Here is a 24,136-nt window from a genome sequence, read left to right as displayed (position 1 = left end):
TGAAATATTCGAGGTGTGAATACCACTGAAAAAAGTTGTACGTTCAACCCTACAAAAATAATCTTATGATAACAACGTTGTCAAATATTCCTCATTCAAGAAATACTTCAAATGGAATCTGTCTTGTTTCCAGCATGAAGACTTTTAGGCTCATCCAAATATATTGAGAGCAGACATTAAGTTTTCAGATTTCTTTAGCTGAAGAAGTCACTGTAACTGACATCAGGACCTAGTAAAAATTATTCGTAATCAGATGTCTGTTATAAGTTTGAATATCTGTGTCTAAGGTAGAGCTGCTATCAAATCTTTATGTGCACCACACATTACAAACCCCTTAGAGGAGCTAATCTCACAATTGTGACTGATCTTTTGATTCAAATTAAGTTAATACACTCAAATTTGAGCCACCTACGCATCCTGTGTATTTTGTTAGTTCTGCTGAGTTTTGACATTAATGATCTGACCTAGAGGTCTAGCTCTGAAAGCCATGGTTCATACTGATACTCTATCAGAGACGACTCAGAGCTTGTTCTGATTTTAGATCCCTGATACTTTTTTATCCTACTCAACTTTTACTTGCTCCTCCAGTCATTATTTCACTAAAGATAACAATACTTTTACTTCTAGTATATTTTTACAAGCTGCTCTTTTCACTCTAACACTTTTCATACTGACTGATGCTTAGTGTCTTGTGTTCGTGTTCCTGCAGTGCATACTTTTCCAAGAGTCTAACTGGATCTATGAAAACAGTGGTCAGTAGCAGTTGGTGATCCACCATGGAGTCTGACAGGCAGACTGAGCAGCAGGGGGTGCCACAGCCCACCTCAGCCCCTCCCAGCTGCCCTCCTGAAGCTGTTCAATCTCCCTCCCTGATCAAAAAAATGTCTGCGCACCTATGATCCTGGTGTGTGGACTGGGAGGCCGTGCAGTGTTTCAAAGCCTGTGGCTATGTACACGGACATTAGTTTCATGATCTAAAACTCAAATCCTGGAGGCAGCAGAACTAAAGTAGGAAGTAAATCCTGCGCTAGTGGTCTTTCAGTCTCCATGTCACTACAGCTTTTCCCAGTGGGTCACATAGGTAGCTTACCTTGAAATGGTATGTACTTTCCAGTAATCAGTCAACAAGACAGAGGAAGAATTGATGGTATCGTGCTTTGGTGAGGCTCTATCCAATACCAAGATGCTACCATTTTATGCACTACAAAGATGCTACCCTGAGCTCTTCCCTAATTCACCCAAATATCACAAACCTTACATTTTCGACAGTGGGGTTCCTGATCCCCTCTCGTCCTAGAGGACCACACTTTCCCTAACGTTGTTGTTGTTTTTCTGCCAAAACACACAATTTTAAATTCAAGAAAAATCTTAATTAATTAGCCTGATTCGTTGTATCAGGTGTGTTGGAGCAGACTAAAACCTAAAACCTGCAGGCAGGGGATCCTCCGGAACAGGGTTGGGATCCCACTGGCGTCTAGGAATATGTATTTATTTTAACCCAGTCCCCTGAGCCACACACATGAATTTGCTCTGTCTCATCTCTAGTACACATAATCCAGACAGTAAGACCCCAGAACACCTGCCACATGTGCCTGGACCCCGGTTTTGGAGACACAAAATATCAGTCCATGCAGTAACTTACAATCAGGCCACTCCCAAAAGGTTCTTTATAAACCTGTAAACCTCTTGCGATGATAAAAACGGGGGTTTTTGCTAATGTCAGATGCTGTGTATTTTGCTCTGGTCCTATAACTGTTCTATTCCCTTAAGTAGAGACTTTCTGAAACTAAGGACGTTTTTTTAGTATAATAAGGAACATTTTTCTTAACATGTCGCTAACCTAATCACTTCTTTGTGCAAATACTGGCAGATAAGCGGTATGTACCATGGTGTGTAGCTTTCAGGGCAAAGGGCAAATGAAGTATAAAACACACTTGTCTAAAATGTTTCTATTTGTAATATCTTTCTACGACCAATATTTCTGTTTTCAATGCACCCCTGTAAAGCCTTACAAAATTTAGCTGGCAGTTTTTCTTTTGTTTTTTGCTTTGGTAAACTTGGTTTTGACGGTTTGTAATCTTTTTTAGCTTGTTGTTGTTTTTATGTTTTATTCTCAAGAATGACCCACAGTGGAGCTCAGGTCAGTCTTGGAGACTGGAACACTTACATGTTGTTTGAAGTCTTATTACAACCTGACTCAACTGATTGCAGAGCTTTTATAATTCCTGAGAGTTGAAGGAGGTGTGAGAGACTATGCACCATGGACACACCCACAGTTTAGCATTAGCCACTAAAATAAGAAGAAACCCACTCCCCAGCCCACCCAGCTGAATACAAGCAGTAGTTGTAAGTCAGTAACAGTCAGACACTACAGAGAGAGAAGAGAAAGAGAGAGAGATAGAGAGATCATTGGGGTGAAACTCAGATTGCATTAACAGACTTAGTCGTCCCCTTTCTCCCAGAATAGAGCAGCACTTTCACAGCAGAGTTCAGCTTCATTCAGCCAAACTCACTCAAGCCAGCAACCAAGCTCTGCACTGAATCTACAGCACAGAATACTCTCCTCACAACTGACCATTAAACAGAGTAAAAGAACAGCCGATGTGTCAAGATTCAGCTTCTTTCAGCTCAGCAGAACACAGGACAGCAACAGGAACGAGAACAGAGTAAAGACAGGACATCATCCTGTGTAGAGTTTAACTCTACTTGTAGATGATGTGGAAATCAGCTCTATGTTCAGCTCTATCTTGGAGCTAGCCTTAAGTTTTCACAGTGGCTTTTTGTGAACGTGATTGGCTGATTGACGTTGTCATGGACGACCGTACCGCCACTCCTCCCCATTTCCCAAAGTGCTTTGCTGAGGGTCAGGGTGCTGCTGCGGCTGTACGGCCATTCTTCTCTTAGATAAACCTGGTCAGAACCCCCTCCTTCCCCTCTGAGCCGTCCACGGTCCATCTGACCAGCGCCCCCTGTGGAGAGTATCCAGACAGCAGGCAGAGCAGTGAGGCTGAACCCTCAGACAGCTGCAGAGAGGAGGGAGGGAGCAGAGACACAGAGGGCTTCACTGTGGAACCAGCTGGAGACAAGAAACAACAGCACACATGATTAAACACCAACAATTAAACATATTTACTAGTTATTCTTTATTAAACGTCCCAGCTGGAGCTCTAAAACCTAACCAGAGTGTGAACATCACTGCAGTGCTCTGTACTGTTCTCACTTTGCTGAAATTAAATTGAAATATCTTTAAAATATCTATCATCTTCAATAAAACTGATAAACTCTAACAACAGTCATAAAACATTCCTCACTTTAACAGAGCTATTATTAAAAGTTACAGTCTTTGTTGAGTTCATACAGGATCATTAACCCAAAGTCTGACTTCATGATCTGAGCCAGAGCTCATATTTACTCTTTAACACAGTCAGTTTGAGTGCAGACAAAAGCAGCTGATTGCAGAATAAAGACACAGATTAACAGACAGTAAATGAAATTTTATCCTTTTATTCTATCCTAAATTAAGACCACACACACACACACACACACACACACACACACACACACACACACAAAACAATCAGCTCGGGATCTGGATGAGCTTTATAAAAGTGTATAACCCAAATATATTTTTCTTTCTCATTCCACTGACCTCACCTGAGTCTGACTCCTCATTAAAAATAAATAAATAAATAAATAAAAAATAACAAAACAGTTTATCGTGTTCATTTGCATGTGCTGTTTTATCTCTTGCTGAGAAGGAAAGTCTCACCTGGATGTCCCAGTCTTCAAAAAACTCATCTTGAAGAGAAAATATTTAATAATCTACCATCAGATGCCTCATCAACTCCTAACATGATCACTAATCAGCCTCATGAACCAATCTGGAACCTGCATTTCTTTACATGCTGAACATTAAGACACCTCAAATAGTCAGAATCAGTTTCTTAAAGAAAATCTAAGAATTAAAAATCGCACAAAACAGAAATTAAATTAAATTGTCTATTATAATCTGGTATCATGATCACTGCAGCCAAGTCATTTCCATAGAGAGAGCTGACTTTGCATTATCAGCACATGCTTCAGTGCTCTGGGAGAGTTTATAGTCCTGTGAGTTTAACACTTCATGACTGAGAGCTGCTGCCCCACAAACTTCACCCACAGCAGACATGACTTTGACCACCATCTTCATCTGGACTCTGATCTTTTGGACTGAAGGTAGGACTTAGTTCAAAATTGTGTTTTAGAAATTAGTTCAAATTCGGTAGAAGAGTTTCTTGTACGTTGCCTCTTTCCTCACTTACCTTTTTTTTTTTGTTTTTTTAATCCTAGAATCCAGAGGTCAGGCCGTCATCACTCAGACTCCTGCAGTAAAATCTGCTCCTCCAGGAGAAACAGTCACCATCAGCTGTAATGCTAATGTTGCTGTTGATAATGACTGTAACAGCAGATTTGCCTGTGTGTCCTGGTATCAGCAGAAACCTGGAGAAGCTCCTAAACTCCTGATAAAGTTAGCAAACCAGTTACACTCAGGTGTTCCAGCTCGTTTCAGTGGTAGTGGATCCAAGACTGACTTCACTCTGACCATCAGTGGAGTCCAGACTGAAGATGCAGGAGATTATTACTGTCTGATGGATCATTACAACACTTATAAAACTTACCCATTCACACAGTGATATTCAGTCATACAAAAACCTCCCTGAGTCAGAGACACAGAGGCTGCACTGCTGCAGCTGAGACCTACTGCAGGTGCTGAGGGGGAGGATGTGATACAGCACAATCACACACTCTGTGGAGGAGAGGAAACACACCACACTAACACACAACTCAACACACACATCTATAAATAAGCACAAAGCAGTAATGCACACAGCATTTCAGCTCCACTTCTATGAGAGGAGTAGTTTAGTAGAGCTGGAGCTCATTCTAGTCCTACTGTTCATGTGGTGGAGCGTTCCATCCTGAAGTGGTCTGCAGTATGAAAGCTGCTTTGGATCCAACACTTTTGTCAGTAACACATTCCACTCTGTCCTGGTTAGTGTCCAGGAACAGATACAGTGGTATAAGAATGTTTGTATGTCCTCTTAGTTTATCCTACAATTCTTTACATGGACGTGTGACTGCAATCAGTACAGCAGGTTCTACAATGAGAGTAAAATGTTCACATTTGCTCTTTTGATTTAGGAGCACTTGAGCAAGAGAATTTGACCTGATTATGCAAGAATACAAACATGTGGAGTTACTTCAGTGATGTGTGGCAATAAAAATGCGAGTATTCTGACAGGGTCTGACAAGAAAATTAACATATAATATGCATATATGCTAATTGAGTATGTCAGAAGTAAAATAATAAACCTACAAACACAAACTTGGAAAGCAGTCAAGTCTTACAGTTTAGTTAAGAATTGCTGTCTTAGAGGCCCTTAGTCTCACAGCAGTGAACATAAATGCTACAAGTGTTTGTCTTCTCAAAAAACTTTAACTGCATGCTGGAGCAGCATCATCACACATAGGAAACAGGCTTAGCTGTGTGTTTATGCAGCAATATTATCCAACAGAGCACCTTATGTTGATTTTGTGTGACATATTTAATACTCATTAGTGGGCTAAACAACCACATGCTAAAGTGTGTATTTTGAGGGGAAAATGTGTTTTGTAGAGTTTGTTGCTGTGCTGTGAAGATCACACTATCAGGGCTGCTTTACATTAAAATGCAGAGGAAAGCAGACAAAACACACACTTTACAGTGAGTCAAATCTAAAAGCTCAGCTCACCAATAAGAACCGACTCTTTCAGTTCCATCATGACTCCTTTAGTAGCACTGACAGTTTAATAAAAAATATTAGGCATTTGTGATATTATTTATCATTTAGTTTAATAGTAAGTCTCAGTCTACTTTCTAATTAACACAAAAAATGCATTATATTAAAAAAAGTTTTTCAATGAAACTATCAAGATGTTACAGTAAGAAATGGCTGCTCTACAAATGAGCTTTCATGCCTGATGAATGAGAACTGCTGGGACAAAGATATACTTGGTGTTGATTTGGTCAAAGACAGAACACAGATGAAAGGACATAATACATAATAAAAAGGAGTAAAATATTTGAAGTTCTCGTAGATACACACAATCTAAGCTGCTTATCCTACTGGGTCGTGGGGGGAGCTGGAGCCTATCCCAGCGGTTGTTGGCTGGAAAGACAGGAAACACCCTGGACAGGTCACCAGTCCATCACAGGGCAGATATACAGACATATATATTCACACACATTCACAACTAGGGGCAATTTAGCATCTCCAATTTGCCTGACATAATAAGTAAATATAACAAAATCTAAGAGAATTGAATATTGGATGTTGATTTAATGGACTGATGAGTCAAAATCTGAAATATTTATCTGTCTCAGTTATGAAAGAACAATCCAGTAAAGAAGGAGAGTAAAGTGATGATCTGGTCAGCCCAGTCTTTACGTTTCAGTTCTGTAGTTCTGTTGGAGGGACCAAATTAGACTGAAAATTAAAGTCATATATTTATTAAGAAAGTATGTGACATAATAATTTGTCAAAGGTAAAACACATCTACTTGGGAACATGTATAAACATAATTCAAAAAATAATTATAAAATAATTTGCCAGCATTAACCCTTTAGATATCGAAACGTCATATCCCTATTTCCTCCAGAAATGAAACACCAATTAATGTGAAAATGAGCACACATATGCACACATATGCAAACATGGTGGGATTGTGTACACATAACTCAGATTTGTATATAGAGTGAGGCCTCTGTGCTCCCAGAAATGAGCAGCTCTGTATCACTTTCAGTTCACTTGTCAGTTTCAGCACCAGCATGAAAAACCAACCTGCCTCATTCTAGCATGAACTGACTACAGATACAGAGGAGACTGTGGCCTGAATACTGTGATTATATATATTAACAAGTAAAACATTAAAAAAACTATTAATGTACAAATACTTAAGAATCACTGCAAAACATTAGAAATCATACTTCCTTATTTCTCTTTATTTTCCTTCATTTACACTGTATTTACCTGATTAAAACCTGTGTTGAAAAGAAAATTTACAGATACTTTAATCCCTCAGTGATCTCCATCATGAGCATCAGTGAGCCTCTGTAGATAATTATATGTACCTGGAAATGTTCTCCTATATTAACAGCAAGATCTTTCTCTGAACTTCACAGCCTTAAAGACTTTGAAGCAATTATGAGTGAAGAAAAAAATCTACCTTCAGACAGTAAAACATACAGTGTTGTTGATTGAAATTCTTTATTTTCTTTAGTCAAATAATCAGATCATCATTTCAGCATTAATCACAGACGTGTTTGAGCTCATTTGAGAGTGAGAGGAGCTCTATCAGCTGAAACCCCGGTGTGGTTCTCACTGCTCAGCACTGATCTCTCCTCAGTGTCTGTCTGACAGGAGGCTGGGAGTCCTTGGTGGCCTCACAGGTCACTGTGTTCTTTAGCCACTGCTCCTCCTGGAGGGTCAGGGTGCTGCTCCAGCTGTAGAGGCTGTCGTCCTTCTGCAGAAGCCCGGGGCTCTGGCTAACCCCCGAGCTCCAGCTGCTCCCACCCACCTTCCAGCTCAGCCTCCAGTCTGAGGGAAAGCCCTTGTTGGCCAAACACACGAGTGTGGCCTTCCCCTACTGCAGCTCCACGCTGGAGGGGGGCAGGACTGTGAGGGTGGGAGAGGCCAAACCTAGGAGACACAAACACAGGTAGGGACACGTGTCAATCAACCAGCACAGACACACCAGAGTGGGTTTCACTTCTCTTATTTTGTACAGAGCTGAACTGAGTTCAGTAGAGCATTAAAATGTTTCACCCTCTAATTATAACCTGCTTTACTGTTTAAACTGCCTCTCAGACTAATCTGCAGTTACTCATCTCAAAAAGAGTCTGAATTTATGAAACATTTAATTTTCAGACAAACATTTTTTCACTTCCTTTATAAAATTAGTAAATTTAATGCATTCAATAATTTATCATATTAAATTCAATATAAATTTAGCTCATGAAGAGCAAGAAATGAAAAAAATAATAAAACTGAAATATATGAATCAGAGAAACACAGTCTATATGTAGATTTTAACATGTCTATAAGCATTTACAGTAATGGACATGGTGATAGCTCAACATGAGAATGAAGAGTGGAGCAATAAAGACAAATCTATCACTTTTAACTATGAACTGAGTAATTTTACACACATTGAGAGAAATTTGCTGGCCTTTTTATGCTTTTACTAACATTTTCAGAAAGACAGTTGATGAAAAATCTTTATTCTAAACTGTAACAGTTAAAACAATAAAGTTCTTAATAAATAAAACTACATAATTTACAAAAAACATCAAGTACATTAATAGTCTTTTCCAGAATTTATTAACTGATTAATTATTTATAAGAAATAAAAAGCTACTTACGGCCAACTGACAGTTTCGTTCCCCCACCAAAAGTGTACCACAGTGATACAAACTCATTCAGTGTCTGTACAAAAACCTCCTGCTCTAAAGACTCTGCTCTCTCTGTGCTTTACTAACAGCTTTTTCATATCAGTCATTAAATACTGATGAGTTTTATAATCAGCAGATAAATGTATAAATTCTGAGAACCTGAACTTTTACTTTTTTTTTACTTTTTTAAACTTGTTTGTCTGAACTGAGGTCACACAGTTGCTCTCAAATTGCTAATTTATTCATTATTTCATTCTATGTTATTATTATAAAATATGAACAATTTTTATTTACTTGACTTTAATTTGACCTTAAAATTAAATAAAAGTAAATTGTTACAAGATCAAAAATACTTAAAGAGCTGCTATGTATGAAAAATCCTTTTGTTTTTTTTGAAAAATGAAGAAGAACATGAATAAATTAATACAAGTAGATTTTTCTGCTATAAGAGAGAAAAGTATTTTAATAAAATGTGTATTTTTTACTCCCTGCATGCAGTTTAGTTCCTCCACCAAAAACTCCTGCACTGAGAGACAGACTGACAGCAGTAGCTGCAAAATCCCTCAAGAGAAAGACTGAAACACTTTAAACTGAACAATATGAGATCGCCCCCCACTGGACATTAAGAGAATATTACACTGATCTGGAGAGGCAGATTGCTGAGCTGTGAGAAGATCAACTGTGTCTTAAACAGTTTACAGTGTGTTCAGTTCAACACATTTCAGCAACAACAGAAGCTGATAAACAACACATATAAACATTTTCATGCTTCTGTCTGATATTCAGCAGCTCTAAACTGAACCATGAAGAACTCCTTCTGTTTCCATGCTGTTATACTCAATGTCACATGATCACTGCAGCCAATAGAGTCATTTCCATAGAGAGAGCTGACTTTGCATTATCAGCACATGCTTCAGTGCTCTGGGAGAGTTTATAGTCCTGTGAGTTTAACACTTCATGACTGAGAGCTGCTGCCCCACAAACTTCACCCACAGCAGACATGACTTTGATCACCATCTTCATCTGGACTCTGATCTTCTGGACTCAAGGTAGAACACTGTTATGCATTTACCTTTATGATGGTGTTTAATGGAGACATTCTAAAACAAGTGCATGTGAGGGGCTTATTTTAAAAAATGATAGTATCATGTGTATTTAATTATATTTATAATTATTTGTAATTTATGAGTCACCTTGAATTCTTCTTATATTATTTCAGGATCCAGAGGTCAGGCGACTGTGACTCAGACTCCTGCAGTGAAATCTGCTCTTCCAGGAGAAACAGTCACCATCAGCTGTAGAACCAGCCATGCAGTGTATAATGATAAGCATCTAGCCTGGTATCTGCAGAAACCTGGAGAAGCTCCTAAACTCCTGATCTACGGTGCTACTACATTGTGGTCAGGAACTCAAGCTCGTTTCAGTGGCAGTGGATCTGGATCTTACTTCACTCTGACCATCAGTGGAGTCCAGACTGAAGATGCAGGAGATTATTATTGTCAAGGTGAATTCTACATCAGTAGTATCTGGTCGTTGACACAGTGATACAGAGCCGTACAAAAAGCTGTGAGAGTCAGAGACACAGAGGCTGCACTGCTGCAGCTGAGACCTACTGCAGGTGCTGAGGGGGAGGATGTGATACAGCACAATCACACACTCTGTGGAGGAGAGGAAACACACCACACTAACACACAACTCAACACACACATCTATAAATAAGCACAAAGCAATAATGCACACAGCATTTCAGCTCCACTTCTATGAGAGGAGTAGTTCAGTAGAGCTGGAGCTCATTCTAGTCCTACTGTTCATGTGTCAGTGGTGACGCATTTCTTCCTGAAAATATTCTGCAAGAAAAAAGCTCCTTTTTTTTTTCTGCTGCATATTTCATCGTTGAAGCACCAGCCAGTGTCCAACCCACTCTGTCCTGGTTACTGTCCACTGCTGGAATAGATACAGTGGTGTAAGAATGTCTGAGACACTTGGTTTAATGTAATTACCTTACAACTAAAGTTTGGGGGAGGACCATGGCTGAAACCCCTCCTTCCTCTTATCTAACGCCCTATAAATTCACATCCTCACCTTCCGTTCCCGTGACAAAGTGTTCGCAGTCAGTTGTGTGACACTAGTGCAGCTATCAGCCACTTTGCTACAGACCTTGGTTCTTTCTCCTGAACTCCCTTCTGCAGGTACAGTCCAGTCCACATCCCTATAAATCCATTTTCATTGCTCCTGCTGCTCCGGCTAGTGAGCCCTCAATAAGATCTAGGATCTCGATGTGTCTGGCCACACACGGTCTCCCTGCCCGGTTCCAGCGCTTCCAATGCGGCCGAGGCACTTGAAGCTTCTCTGCTCTCTTGCCCTTTTCTCTTTCCACCTCCCCTGTATTCCTCTCTTTTCCATCAATCTTATATCTATCATGTTAAGCCTTTTTTGCTGATCGTATGTCAGTTTTTCTGCCTTCTAACTACTTTACTAGTGTTATTCTGCTGTGTATGTTCTTACTGGGGATTTGCTTATTTGATCCTACTGTATTGTCCTCACTGCCTGTGTAATATTGACAACACCACTTGATTCCTTACATTACATGTAGTGTTACGTTATTTAATGATGTTGCAATTGCTCGATCTACTGATCCAAGCCCCTCCTCCTTTCTATGGAACTTTTCCCATCCCAGTTCCACCCGTTTTCATCCCTCCCCTTCCCTTTATCATCCATCCTATCTATTTTAGACTGTTTTGGCTTCACTCAAAATATTATGGGGCCTACTCATTACTGTAACCACACTCTAGACTTAAAATTGACCTTAGGTATAGACGTTAAGCATTTGGCCATCCTTCCTCAGACCACAGCAGTGTCAGACCACTACTTAATCTCATATGAAATCAGTTTTAGTCGTAATATATGTCCACGTACTATAACATCGTCTACACCCAATAGCTTTATTGAAAACCTTCCAGATCTTTCGTCCTTAATTAGCTGTCCGTCTGAACCCAATGAATTAGATATTCTGACTAAATGTTTGGAAGACACTTTTCGCTCTACTTTAGATAATGTGGCTCCATTAAAAAGTAAAAGAATAAGGCAGAAAAGGCTCGATCCATGGTACAATGACCATACTCAATGAAACAGACTGTTTAGAGCGTAAATGGCGTCAGACTAAACTTGAGGTTTTCCATTCTGCCTGGAAGGAGAGTCTTATAGACTATAGATAAGCACTAAAGTCAGCACGTTCAGCCTATCTCTCGTCATTGATTGAAAATAACAAGAATAATCCTAGGCTACTATTCAGTACTATCTCTAAATTAACTAATAATCAAGCAGCTACTGAAGCCCAGATACCATCAGCATACAGCAGCATCGACTTCATGAACTTCTTCAATAATAAAATTGAATTGATTAGGCACAAAATTCAAAATGCGCAGCATTGCAGTGCAGCATCCTATAAACCTAATCTAGATCTAGAGTGCAGTATAACCACAACAGAGACGCTGGAGTCTTTTACTTTACTCCAACAAACAGAGCTCGTCCAAATTATTTCATCTTCAAAAACAACAACTTGTATACTAGATCCTACTCCTACAGGTTTACTTAAAGATGTTTTGCCAGAAATAACTGAGCCCTTTCTAATTATATTAAACTCTTCTCTCAGCCTCGGCTATGTTCCAAAATCTCTTAAATTAGGTGTAATTAAACCCCTATAAAGAAACCTAGTCTTGACCCCTCTGAGCTATCAAACTATAGACCTATTTCAAATCTTCCCTTTTTATCAAAAATTTTAGAGAAAGCCGTGGCAAAACAATTATGTTCCCATCTGCATAGGAGTAATATATGTGAAAAATTTCAGTCCGGTTTCAGGCCTCACCATAGTACTGAAACAGTGTTAGTGAAAATTGTAAATGATCTTTTATTACCCGCTGACAAAGGAAACATATCCTTACTGGTTTTACTTGATCTTAGTGCAGCTTTTGACACAATAGACCATTCCATTCTATTAGACAGGCTTGAAAAGCTAGTAGGAGTGACGGGTAAAACTCTTTCGTGGTTCAAATCTTACTTTAGTGATCGCTATGAGTTTGTTAAGGTAAATGGTGAACCATCAGCTCTCACAAGAGTAAAGTATGGTGTTCCACAGGGCTCTGTCTTAGGACCCATGTTATTTACCTTATATATGCTACCACTAGGTACCATCATTAGAAAACATGGCATCAGTTTCCACTGCTATGCCAATGATACACAATTATATATTTCAGCTAAACCAGAAGACAAAATTGAACTTAATAAGATAGAGGACTGTGTAAAAGACATTAAACAATGGATGTCAAGTAACTTCCTTTTACTAAATTCGGACAAAACCGAAGTCCTTCTTTTTGGTCCAAAAGCTGCTAGGGATAATCTGCCTACGTTTACTCTTAATCTCGATAGTTTCTCAATTGCACAAGGCACATCTGTAAAAAGTCTTGGTGTCACGATTGATCCCAGTCTGGCCTTTGATGAGCATATTACCAATATTACCAGAATAGCTTTTCTCCACCTGCGTAACATCGCTAAATCAAGAAATGCACTGTCGCTACAGGATGCAGAAACGTTAGTTCACGCCTTCATCACGTCCAGGTTAGATTACTGTAATGATCTGCTTTCTGGTTGTTCCAGCCAAAACCTTAACAAGCTTCAGTTAGTCCAGAACGCTGCAGCCAGAGTTCTCAGCAAAACCAGGAAATTCGACCACATTAGCCCAATTTTGTGTACCTTACATTGGTTGCCAGTTAAATTCCGCATTGAGTACAAAATTCTTCTACTGACATATAAAGCTTTGAATGGCCTTGCTCCTCAGTACCTCAGTGACCTTATTTCCTATTATCAACCGACACGCCCACTTAGATCACGAGGTGCTGCTCATTATTAGTATCCAGAATAAATAAAGTTACGTCAGGAGGAAGAGCCTTTTCATACAAATCCCCCCAGCTTTGGAATAGCCTACCAGTCTGTGTTCGGGACTCAGACACAGCCTCCATCTTTAAGTCTAGGCTAAAAACTTACCTGTTTAGTCGAGCCTTTGGTTAATTTGTTTTCCTAACTATGTCCCTCTCATCCCCCCCCGATTCTGTTGTCTCATTTCTAGCTACAGGCAGAAGCTGCCCAGAACTCCCGCCCAAGTTCTCAGAGTTCTCCCCCCTCCTTCAATCAATCTTCCCTCACATTACCACCACATGTTGAAGGAATAGTCTGAACTCACAAAACATATTTGGTAATGTGGATACCTGAGTTTATTCCTTTGTTGTCAATAAACTAAAGTAGCCTTATTTGACAGGCGACACCAGTAACATACTTTGTTATTCAATGAATATAAGCTAAATAATAATTTCCTGATAAAGATAATGTAAGGGTACCTCTGAGGTGAACACCTATAAACATTTAACTGCTTTTGTCTTTAAATGTTTGACCTCAGCTAGGAAGAACGGTTGACATATACCTCCTTACGGAACATTCCCAGCTTGGTATAAGCACAAAAATGTTCATAGTGTGGGTTGATCAGGACTGGGATTGTGAGCTGCTGCTCTACAACATGGTGCAGTTATTGTCTGATAACTGACTTGAAGAAGTTTTTGTCTCTACCATGTGTAGAGATCTCAACAATGTGTTCTTCAGCAATTGTGAACCATTTACTACTATTTATATTTATTATTAATAATATTATTATTGTTTATCGCACTATAACAGGGGTCTCAAACACTTCAGCACATTCCATTTTTTCGGTTTAACCTCAAAGCCATATTCATTTAAGAAATTAAGGCCATATTTAGGACAATTCCAAAATCTTTTATGTCCAAAAGCAACATACAACTTAATAAAGTGGGACTCATGAGGGTCAAACTGGGTCAGACAGTCTAAAGATGATCTCACAATCAGAGAACAAGATAGTGCTTTAGCTCTGAATGTGTGATTTTCACCATCAGTTTTGGAGGAGGCAGGTTAATGTAGTGGGATTGCTTTGTTGATGAAAGAGCTGGTGATCCTCAGCACATCTACAGGAGTTCTATAAAGCATGACCATCACCGTAATCTAATCAGAGGCACTGACTACACATTACACTATATACATGTTATAAAAAGGTTTGGAAAAGGTTTATTTAACTCTATAATGGCTTTCTGAGACTTCAATGCTGTGTAGATATGTGTGGATGTATTCTGCTTTACTGACAGCAAAAAAATGTCTAAATATTAAAAAGTTTAAAAGACATTTAAGCCATTTGTGCGTATGACAGATTTAGAGGGTAAAAAAAGCGGTAGCCACATGATCACTGCAGCCAATAGAGTTTCCATAGAGAGAGTTGACTTTGCATTATCAGCACATGCTTCAGTGCTCTGGGAGAGTTTATAGTCCTGTGAGTTTAACACTTCATGACTGAGAGCTGCTGCCTCTGGGCTCTGATCTTCTGGACTCAAGGTAATGTACCATAGAACATTGTTTTTATTATTTCATTATTTTTAATATTATTTTCAGGCTAAAGCAATAAAGAATATAAATGCAGTAAATTAGTTCATTTGTTTATTTTTTCTGTTTTCCCAGAATCCAGAGGTCAGGTGACTATGACTCAGACTCCTGCAGTGAAATCTGCTCTTCCAGGAGAAACAGTCACCATCAGCTGTAGAACCAGTGCTGCCGTGTACGGCGGGTCCTGTTTTCCACCTTGTCTTAATTTAGCCTGGTATCTGCAGGAAGCTGTAGAAACTCCTAAACTCCTGATCTACACCACTAGCAGTAGAACATCAGATTGTCCAGCTCGTTTCAGTGGCAGTGGATCTGAAACTGACTTCACTCCGACCATCAGTGGAGTCCAGACTGAAGATGATGGAGATTATTACTGTCAGGGTCAGTTGTACATCAGTAGTAGATACTCGTTCACACAGTGATACAGAGCCGTACAAAAAGCTGTGAGAGTCAGAGACACAGAGACTGCACTGCTGCAGCTGAGACCTACTGCAGGTGCTGAGGGGGAGGATGTGATACAGCACAATCACACACTCTGTGGAGGAGAGGAAACACACCACACTAACACACAACTCAACACACACATCTATAAATAAGCACAAAGCAATAATGCACACAGCATTTCAGCTCCACTTCTATGAGAGGAGTAGTTTAGTAGAGCTGGAGCTCATTCTAGTCCTACTGTTCGTGTGTTCGTGGTGGAACCTGAGTGTGGTTTAATCTAGAGCTGAACACATGATGTGTGTGTGTGGGATGTGGGGAAACACTCACTACTGCAGAACCAACAGTGCCTTAGATTTTCACATCTCTGGTTTCCATCAACACTTTATATCAACATCTCCTCTAAACATGCTGTAGATGTTTTCACACACATTTCACTCTCATAACTGGACACAGTGACTCTTGGTGTGCAGTAATAATATTATATAACACTTTATAAACTCTGTGCTGCCTCTATAAACACTAATATCCCTGATTCATGAAGTGATGATGCTGTTGTTTCATTCTACACTGCTGCCTCATTAAGTTGATGCTGGAGTGACCAGATCAGGACTGTCCAGTCTCAGGGCAGCAGAGCTGCTTTTACAGGACAGTGTGAGACGGGAATTAGTTTAGTTTGTTCACCTTCATTTAATAATAGACAGAGTGTGTCAGGGATGCAGGAAGGGGTTTTAAATTGAGGCCAAAATTTAAACAGCATTCATGTGATGTGACTGATGATGTCATTCAAAATGATTTGATTTTTATTACATTTTTCTTTTTTTGCTAATTTACATTAAACAGAACGCGTCATACAGTGTTATAATGATATAACTGACACATCAAACCACTCAGGCACATCATCACTCTGCTCTCTCGCTCTGGACGAGCTTAATGCAGATGAACTGAGTGGTGACCAATCAGATTGTTGATGTGTGGAGCAGTTACTGATTGTGTCATCCACAGTCACACACTGAGATTTAACACTGAGACGCTCACTGAGTGGAGATAACGGTGGATAATAGCTTCATTATTATGACAGATCATTCTTTTTAGGTTTAAATAATAACATTACGCTGCTTTGGGTCTCAGAACTGACCTACAGCTCTGACCAGTCTTTCTCTCTTTGCAGCTCTACCTGAGTGTGTTTGAGCGACGCCCCTCAAAACGGCCCACAGTTTTCAGCTGTGATGAAAACATGATGTTCACTTTTAAACAGTGTAGAGATTCTGCAGGTTTAGAAAGATATAAAGAACAGACTCCACTCTTAAGTACACATGAGTCTTTACTACACTCACATTATTATAAAGTTCACAACATTTATAATAATAATAATAATAATAATAATTATTATTATTATTATTATTATTATTATTATTATTATTACAGTTCCAATCCTGGAGTCAGGGGGCACTGCAGCCCCCTCTGCACCCTCACTTCCTGTATCCCTGGTATTTGCAGGACAGTATTGTTATTAATCTGCTGTAAACATGAAGGCGATCTAATTACAGTGTAGAGAACAGATTCAAACACAGCTCATGTTTAAAAATTGAGTGATTTAAAGAAGCTGTGCAGGTTTGTATTCAGTAGTGACGACTAAGATACTGACTGCAGGATATTTCACTACATTCTGAACATTTAGGCCACTTTTAATAAAGGTTTACAGGCTTCTTCTCCAAATTCATTAAGATTTAAGATTAAATTTTCCTCTATTTATCAGTTTTTATTGGTTTCTATAGTCAGACTTTCACGCTCCTCTTCAGCTCCACCATGAACACGTTCAGCTGCACTAAAGCTCTAATGTTGTTAAACTAATCATGTTTCCTCAATGACAGCCTTTATTAAAAGTGAGTGAGCAGATCATTAGAGTGAGGCATTATGGGAAATACATATTAATTAACATATTAATATTTGTACATATTTCATACAAAATTGATAAAACTTTAAAAAAGAAAAGAATAAATAATAAAAGGCTGTTTTATGTTTCTCTCTATGATCTTTGAAATGTGTGATATTGATTTGTTTGTGAGGGTCAAACCTCTGATTTTCACAGGACAGGTGGTCACTCTGGATGATGCTCACTAAAAACTCTACACCAAAGAAAATGGATCATATTTGTTCTAAACAGAGTAAAAGAACAGACGATGTTCTAGATTCAGCTTTATTCCAGCTCAGCAGAACCACAGGAACAGCAACAGGACAGAGAACAGAGTAAAGACAGGAACATCAGCACTGTGTAGAGTTTAAACTCTACTGTAGATGTTGTGGAAGAAGCTCTATGTTCAGCTCTATCTTGGAGCTGCTGGTCTTCACAGCGGCTCTTTGTGAACGTGATTGGCTGTTTGACATCGTCATGGGAGACCGTACAGCCAAACTCCTCCCCCACATCCTGGCTGGAGTTCTTAATCTGACCATGTGCAGTAATCAGTGCAGCTCTCCATACTGTTCTCAATCTGATCAGATTCATCAGAAATCTGGAATATATATATAGCATCTTATTCTTCTTCTTATTATTATTATTTTTGTTATTATTATTATGAAATCCATAATACCTTATAATTAAAGTAATATATTCATTAAAATAGAATAAGTAGCAACAGCATAATAATAATAATAATAATAATAATAATAATAATAATTAACAATACATAATAATGGATAAATGAAAAATATAATTTGGACTTAAATAAATAGTATTAATATTAGGTAAATATTAAGTACAAATAATCATTTAATTCATTTAAAAATATTTTTATGAATATTATTAAAACTAGTCACAGGTTTAGAAGCGATGTTAGATATTTTAAATTGTTTTATTGATGTAAATCAAAGTAAAAGCAGATAAAACACACTGTCTGTTAATCTGTGTCTTTATTAGTAATTAGGCTGTGGGGAAATCTGGAAGCACGCGCCGGTTCTGGACTGTCATTCAGATCCAAACAGACGTTCTCCTCAGTTTGGTTAACGGTCAGGTGGTGCTGGTGTTGGTCAGCAGCGCTAGCAGCTCTATTTCTACTGTTTATACCTTTAACACCTTCTGTAGGTCCTGTTTTCATTCTCTCTCTGAATCAGTCACTCACAGTTTAAGAGTCTCAGTCAAATCAGTCTTAATGATTCATTATATTGATCAGTTTATTAATAATGATGGTGTTTGTGAGTCTGTAGTGTAAATATCAGGTTGTATTTCTTCTCATTATCACTTTTACCCAGTTAAGTTGTGGCCAGTTCCTCTGTGTTTTTCTCATTTGCTGTTTTAATCCAGTTTACTGTGAGTTGTATGTGTTGAATCAGGGTCGTGACTCGGTTCGGGCCATTGGGCTGCAGACCCCAACAGTGTTTTACCAGCCCCAGATCTTTTTCTAAGATTAAAAGAGAAATCAAATATAATATATCTATAAACAATAATAAAAGAGTCGACTCCGAGCATCTCGACTCTCAGAATCTTTGGCGAAGACGTCTTCAAGTCAAAAAATTGACTCTTTCCGATGCAACTCTCCACGATTCACTAGCTGGGAGGCGTCGTTGGAGCCAAAGAGCCGAGCAGCAGTGAGAGCGCGTTGCTGCGATGAAAGTCTGAAAAGAAATGAGAAAAATGAGCTTTAGTTGTTTTACTTTAGTGGAGTTTTACAGATTAACACCATCTTAGACAGGTTAGCGGTGCAGACTAACATTAACTGAACTGTAATCCGTTTAAACTGTGCTGTAATCTCAGGTACCGTTATCTTGTTAGACAGGTAGCAGCTCTAACGGCAGACAGGCTAGTTCGGGTTCAGTGTTAGTCCAGCTAATGTTAACATTTGTTTACAGCAGAAAAACAGACCGAACGACATTAACGGTCATTATTTTTACCATAACGTCGTGAAGTATATTTAAAAAGGAACCTTTTTATAGAAGAAGGTAAAAACACTCTTAACATTGAGTATAAGCTGATGTCTGAAGTTCCAAGTATCTAGGAGTTCCCTGTGTGCTCTGATTGTGCAGGGGCTAGGAATGTGAGTTGGGGGCCCTTTGCTCCCATTGGGAGTAGGCCTCTCACTTTCTCCCTTCTTCTCTTAGGTCCAAATAGATGAGATCATTTTAAAAAGAACCATATGCTCTGTCTCCTGTTTCAACAACAAGAACCATATATATATGCTGTTGGTCATTCTGTTCGGGGGAGGACATTTAGAATTGGCACGGATCCTCTCTCAGGTGCTTTATAGTGCTTGATATGATACTGTTTTACTATGTAATAAACCGTTTGCTAGCAACTCAGAATCGGCGGAGTTTTTCTTCACAACATCTACACACCATCGCCACTAAATAAACAACAGTCGCTACACACTAACGATAATGCACCGCTGTAACAGCAGCTCAGCAGCTGTGGGACATAAGATGGTGCAGATATTAGCAGTGAACTTATTTTGTCGGTTGGCTTCTTATTCGAATTTTCCGTTCCACCTTAAATGGTGCAGCAGATCACAGGCGCCTGAACCGAAATTCTGCACCATTTAAGTCATTTAAGGTGGAACGGAGAGTTTGAATAAAATGGTGGTAAAAAAAGAAGAGACTCTGTTTTGCTATCAGTAAACCAGGCTAGCTAAATATAATTTTACTACTGTGTGTGTTTTACTTCCTCAGTTTCCTTCATTAGTCATTATTTTTCAAACAATTACAGACATTAGACGGTGTTTAAGGAGTGCCAGAAAGAGACAGCAGGAAAAGGTGATTATGAGAAAGAGCTTCATGTTCATATTTTTCCATTTTAAAGTACTGAATTAAATGTAGCAGCAGCAGCAGAGTGTAGAAGAGGCTGGAGAGGAGCTGAACACTAAAGCAGCTGAGAGAGGACAAGAACTGACCATGAAAGAAACAGACACAGCAGAGGAGGTGAGAGCTGGAGCAAAGGGACAGAGGGAGGCAGGACAACATACTGTAATATGGACATTAGTGTTCTGATTATATGGAGCTCCAGCAGATACAGATACATTTATTTAATCAGCTGGTAATTATACATGCACTTCATTCTTTCAGATAAAGATACTGACACGTTTTAGTTTGAACTGACAAACTGGTTTACAGTCTATAGTGGAGGCGCTCTGGACTCTAGAGGACAGGCTGAGTGACCATGTGACCATGTAAAATGGGCCGTGGGCTCAGCCCCTGATGTTGGTACAGTCTAGTCACGGCTCTGTGCTGAACTGTGTACTGTGTTCTTTAGCCTTTAGCTAAAATTAGGACTCAGCTAAATCAACATTTAAGCTCACAAACAGCAACTTTCACTTCTGCTTGTGGAGAAATTCAGCTAAAGTATCTCTGAATATGAGGTTTAGTCTGTCGTTTAATGTCCACAGTTACTGTAGAGCTTATTAACACGTTAGTCTCATGTTTCTCATAGCTGACGTTATTTATTAGCACTGGCTAATCGTGAGCTTATTTCTAACACTGACTGTTATCTGACCAACTATAACACGTAGGTCATAATGTCTCTGTGCAGTGGGTACGAGTGTCCAATTGAAAAGATCTGCTTCCTTTAATCCAGTAGTGTGTTCCATTCTGAACTACTTGTTACTGCCTTCAAAGGCAGCTCTCTTGTTGGGCAGCATTTTAACCGAAAAGGAACCTTAGTAGGCATTGCATTTGGGACAGCGCTTCAGAGCCATAATACGTCATAACTTTCACTGCGTTGTTCATGTTTTATCTCTTCACTCGTAGTCGCTCGTTAGTTTACGCTCACCTCTGACTAAAGGTGGATCATCTCAGTGTGAAAGGACGGCTCTGAATCTGCAGCAGCCGTTTTCTTGCACTGGCACTGTTGTGGAAATTTGTTTATGAAGAACCGGCTGATTTAAGGAGTCATATCTATCGTTATATACTCGACTTAGCAGCCCAGATAAATACAGATAATCATGACTGTTAACGTTAGTTTATAAATCATTTTAATTCATTCCGTCCTCATCCACCTTAACGAAATTGCTTTATTTCTAACACACAAAGGTTAAACAGTAATGTTATGTATAATTTATAATACATAAGGGATAATAAGAAAAAGGGATCCCACACAATCTGTTAAGCAGCTAATATGCATTTTATTTTATGCATTCTCATCTGATTTATGAGCTCCTAGTCTGAAATTAAGCCGTCAACATTCACCTCACACTTCTTTGACTGTGGTAAGTACAGCAATACAAGACAAGCAGAGGAGCAAAATAAGCATCTGTAGTATTTATTTAAAAACGTTTTATTTCTGAACTTCTACATAAGTTAAATTATTTTTCATCGTTCAGGGAGAACCTCATTCTATAGCGCTGGACCCGCTGTGTTCCCCCCAAATACGCTCGGCAAGTCAGCTGATTTCGGTCATTCAGCGCAGTTTTCTCCTTGTAACAGCTCCTCTTCCTCAGCCCCTCAGACAGCACCTCTCCACTGCTGTAACATTAGCTCCTGAGGACAGAAAAACCCCTGAGTTCCAACACTAAACAAAACTAAATGCTACTAAACAGTGAACAGCCAGTATTTTAAACCAGACTCTCGTGTTGAAGAGCCGGCGCGTTTACAGTTAGCCCGCTAGCTAAGCTAACTAATGCTGGTTTTATCTAGCTAACGAGCTACAAACGCAGCCGGTTAATTCGCCTTAGACAAGCAAACTGCCAGAATTTCACCATAGGAACAATTTCTAGAGATCTACAAACACAAATATGTTCAATTCTTTACACAAATACAACAATCAATCAAAACAGTAAAGACAGAAATGAAGAAATAACTCACATTTGTAAACTCATCGGTCGGCAAAATAGGCCGCTTCATCCGCCATGTTTATCAGACCGGAGCGATGAAACCCTCGGCGGGTGAACAGTATTGCCTTCGCTGAGAAGGATACATGTGATGCTCCCTTCAGATTTCCGAATGGGACAGCACTTGACTCGGGAGCGCACAAATGCTGCCTTAGAATGCTGCCTACTTAGACAGCTGCCCCCTGATTGGAACGCACCACAGGAGTCCAGTAGCACAGCATGCTGCTCCAGCACTGTTCCAGCTGGTGGAGCCCCAAAGCGACCATGCTGGATCATCTGCTTGTGGTCAGTGTGTCCATCCTCTCTCCTCCTCCACTGACACTCACTTCTCTGGTGGATTTAAAGGAAACAAAGCACTACAGGTGAGTTCTTCACTCTCAGTTCTGGAGCAGTTCTGCACTGCACAGTTTAGTGTTCTCTCTGCTACAGCAGCTCTGAGCTAGAGGGCTTTTAAACATGCTTTAATGAAATTCTACCTGCAGCAGGACATCATTACTGACCTGGAATGGGGTTCACCTAAAATCAGTACATTTATTCTGAATTTTAATCATATTTTATTTTGAATATAATTATATTTTTGGTTGTATGTCAGATCCAGAACATCTCATATTGAAAGTATAAACAGAACTATGAAGTCTTTTCACACAGAACTCTCCTCTATTAGATGATATCACTATATCTCCAGCCATTCCTTCAGCTACACAGTGAATGAATGGACAGGGTCACTGCACTGAGCCAGTACCAGTTTTCTTTATGACTAACTTAAGTGTGTGTGTTGTGTACAGTAGTGTGTGAGTGTGAGTGAGAGCCAGAGGTCAGAGGTCATACATGAAAGAGACATAAGGGACAGTTTCACTGAATAACACACTTCATGTACGAGCTGCTAACATTCAACAACAAACAAGAGAGCTTTTCTGTGTAAAATGTAAAGATATTCTCTAATGGGTTTATGATGGTTTAACTGGGCCCCTAACTGAGTCTCTAGGATGGTTTACTTCAGAAAGATACTGTGAAACATGTCTGAAATATGGGAAGCTGGATCATATAAAGGATCTTTGCACTGAGTGTTTGAAACAGATCAGTAATAAGTAGACATTACACAGCAGGAGCCTTTCATGGTGAAAGTTTGGCCCAACTATTCCGATAAATAGCTGAAGAGAGAGCTGTGATTGGTCAAAGAACACATCAATCAACCCTTTTCAGCCTGTAAAAAAACACCAGCACTTCCTGCTGTGGTGACGAACTGAGCCACTTCAAACGAGTTTAATGTGAAACTAAATCTTCAGCAGCGTCTTTTCTGTGAAGAAAGCATGAAAAACAACGTGTGGAGAGAAAGAACAGAGGTAGTTACTGAAGTTTCAACAGCTGGAATTTACTTTTTGACTTGATGACTAAATATGTTTAATGCTTTCTGTGTGTGTGTGTGTGTGTGTGTGTGTGTGTTAGGTGTAATCTGAAGGAGGAGAGATGACCTCCAAAATGAGCGTCTCTGTGGATCAGGACACACAGGAAGCTGAGAGGTGAGAGAAAAATGTGGTTTGATGTAAAACAATTATGTTTTCACACCAACATGTTAGAGACGTGTCTGGTATTGTTTGTGTTTTAGGCTGATTCAGGGTAAGAGATCAGACTCACCTGAACTCAGCTGTGTGTCCATGAAGAGTGACCAGTCAAAGGAGGGATTAGAAAACTTCAGAGATGATAACAGATCCACAGAGCTCAGGATGATGTGACACTGATTGAGAAATAATTATGCTGCTATTTTCTCTGAAATCCAACGTTCATGAAGAGAAACATCAAGAAAGACTGAGTCAGAAAATAAAATAATAATTTGCATAATATTGTTATTGATGTTATTATAGGTTACTGTGTATTACTGGTTGAAAACGTATATGAAATTTAACTAATCTCCCAGTATACT

At 39.3% G+C, this 24,136-nt stretch overlaps 1 long non-coding RNA gene, 1 pseudogene and 2 gene segments (V, D, J or C); 3 read left to right on the top strand and 1 right to left on the bottom strand.

Annotated features, from left to right (window-relative positions):
- Positions 1 to 4,067: 4,067 nt before the first annotated feature.
- LOC118803598 lies at positions 4,068 to 4,673 on the top strand. The segment is given in 2 exon segments: positions 4,068 to 4,215; positions 4,330 to 4,673. Coding segments are annotated over 2 exon segments (393 nt in total).
- A 2,626-nt stretch (positions 4,674 to 7,299) lies between these two features.
- On the bottom strand, positions 7,300 to 9,343 carry LOC118803597 (annotated as a pseudogene).
- LOC118803588 lies at positions 9,244 to 10,278 on the top strand. The segment is given in 2 exon segments: positions 9,244 to 9,519; positions 9,690 to 10,278. Coding segments are annotated over 2 exon segments (375 nt in total).
- A 13,228-nt stretch (positions 10,279 to 23,506) lies between these two features.
- Positions 23,507 to 23,938, top strand: LOC118803592. Its single transcript, XR_005006881.1, has 3 exons — positions 23,507 to 23,558; positions 23,662 to 23,735; positions 23,822 to 23,938. It is a non-coding gene; the product is annotated as an uncharacterized LOC118803592 (long non-coding RNA).
- The last annotated feature ends 198 nt before the right edge of the window (positions 23,939 to 24,136 follow it).

This window comes from Colossoma macropomum, unplaced genomic scaffold (assembly GCF_904425465.1).
Source record: "Colossoma macropomum unplaced genomic scaffold, Colossoma_macropomum, whole genome shotgun sequence".
Classification (NCBI taxonomy): domain Eukaryota; kingdom Metazoa; phylum Chordata; class Actinopteri; order Characiformes; family Serrasalmidae; genus Colossoma; species Colossoma macropomum.
The sequence above is the reverse complement of the archived record's forward strand: the minus strand, read 5'-3'. Positions and strand labels throughout refer to the sequence as shown.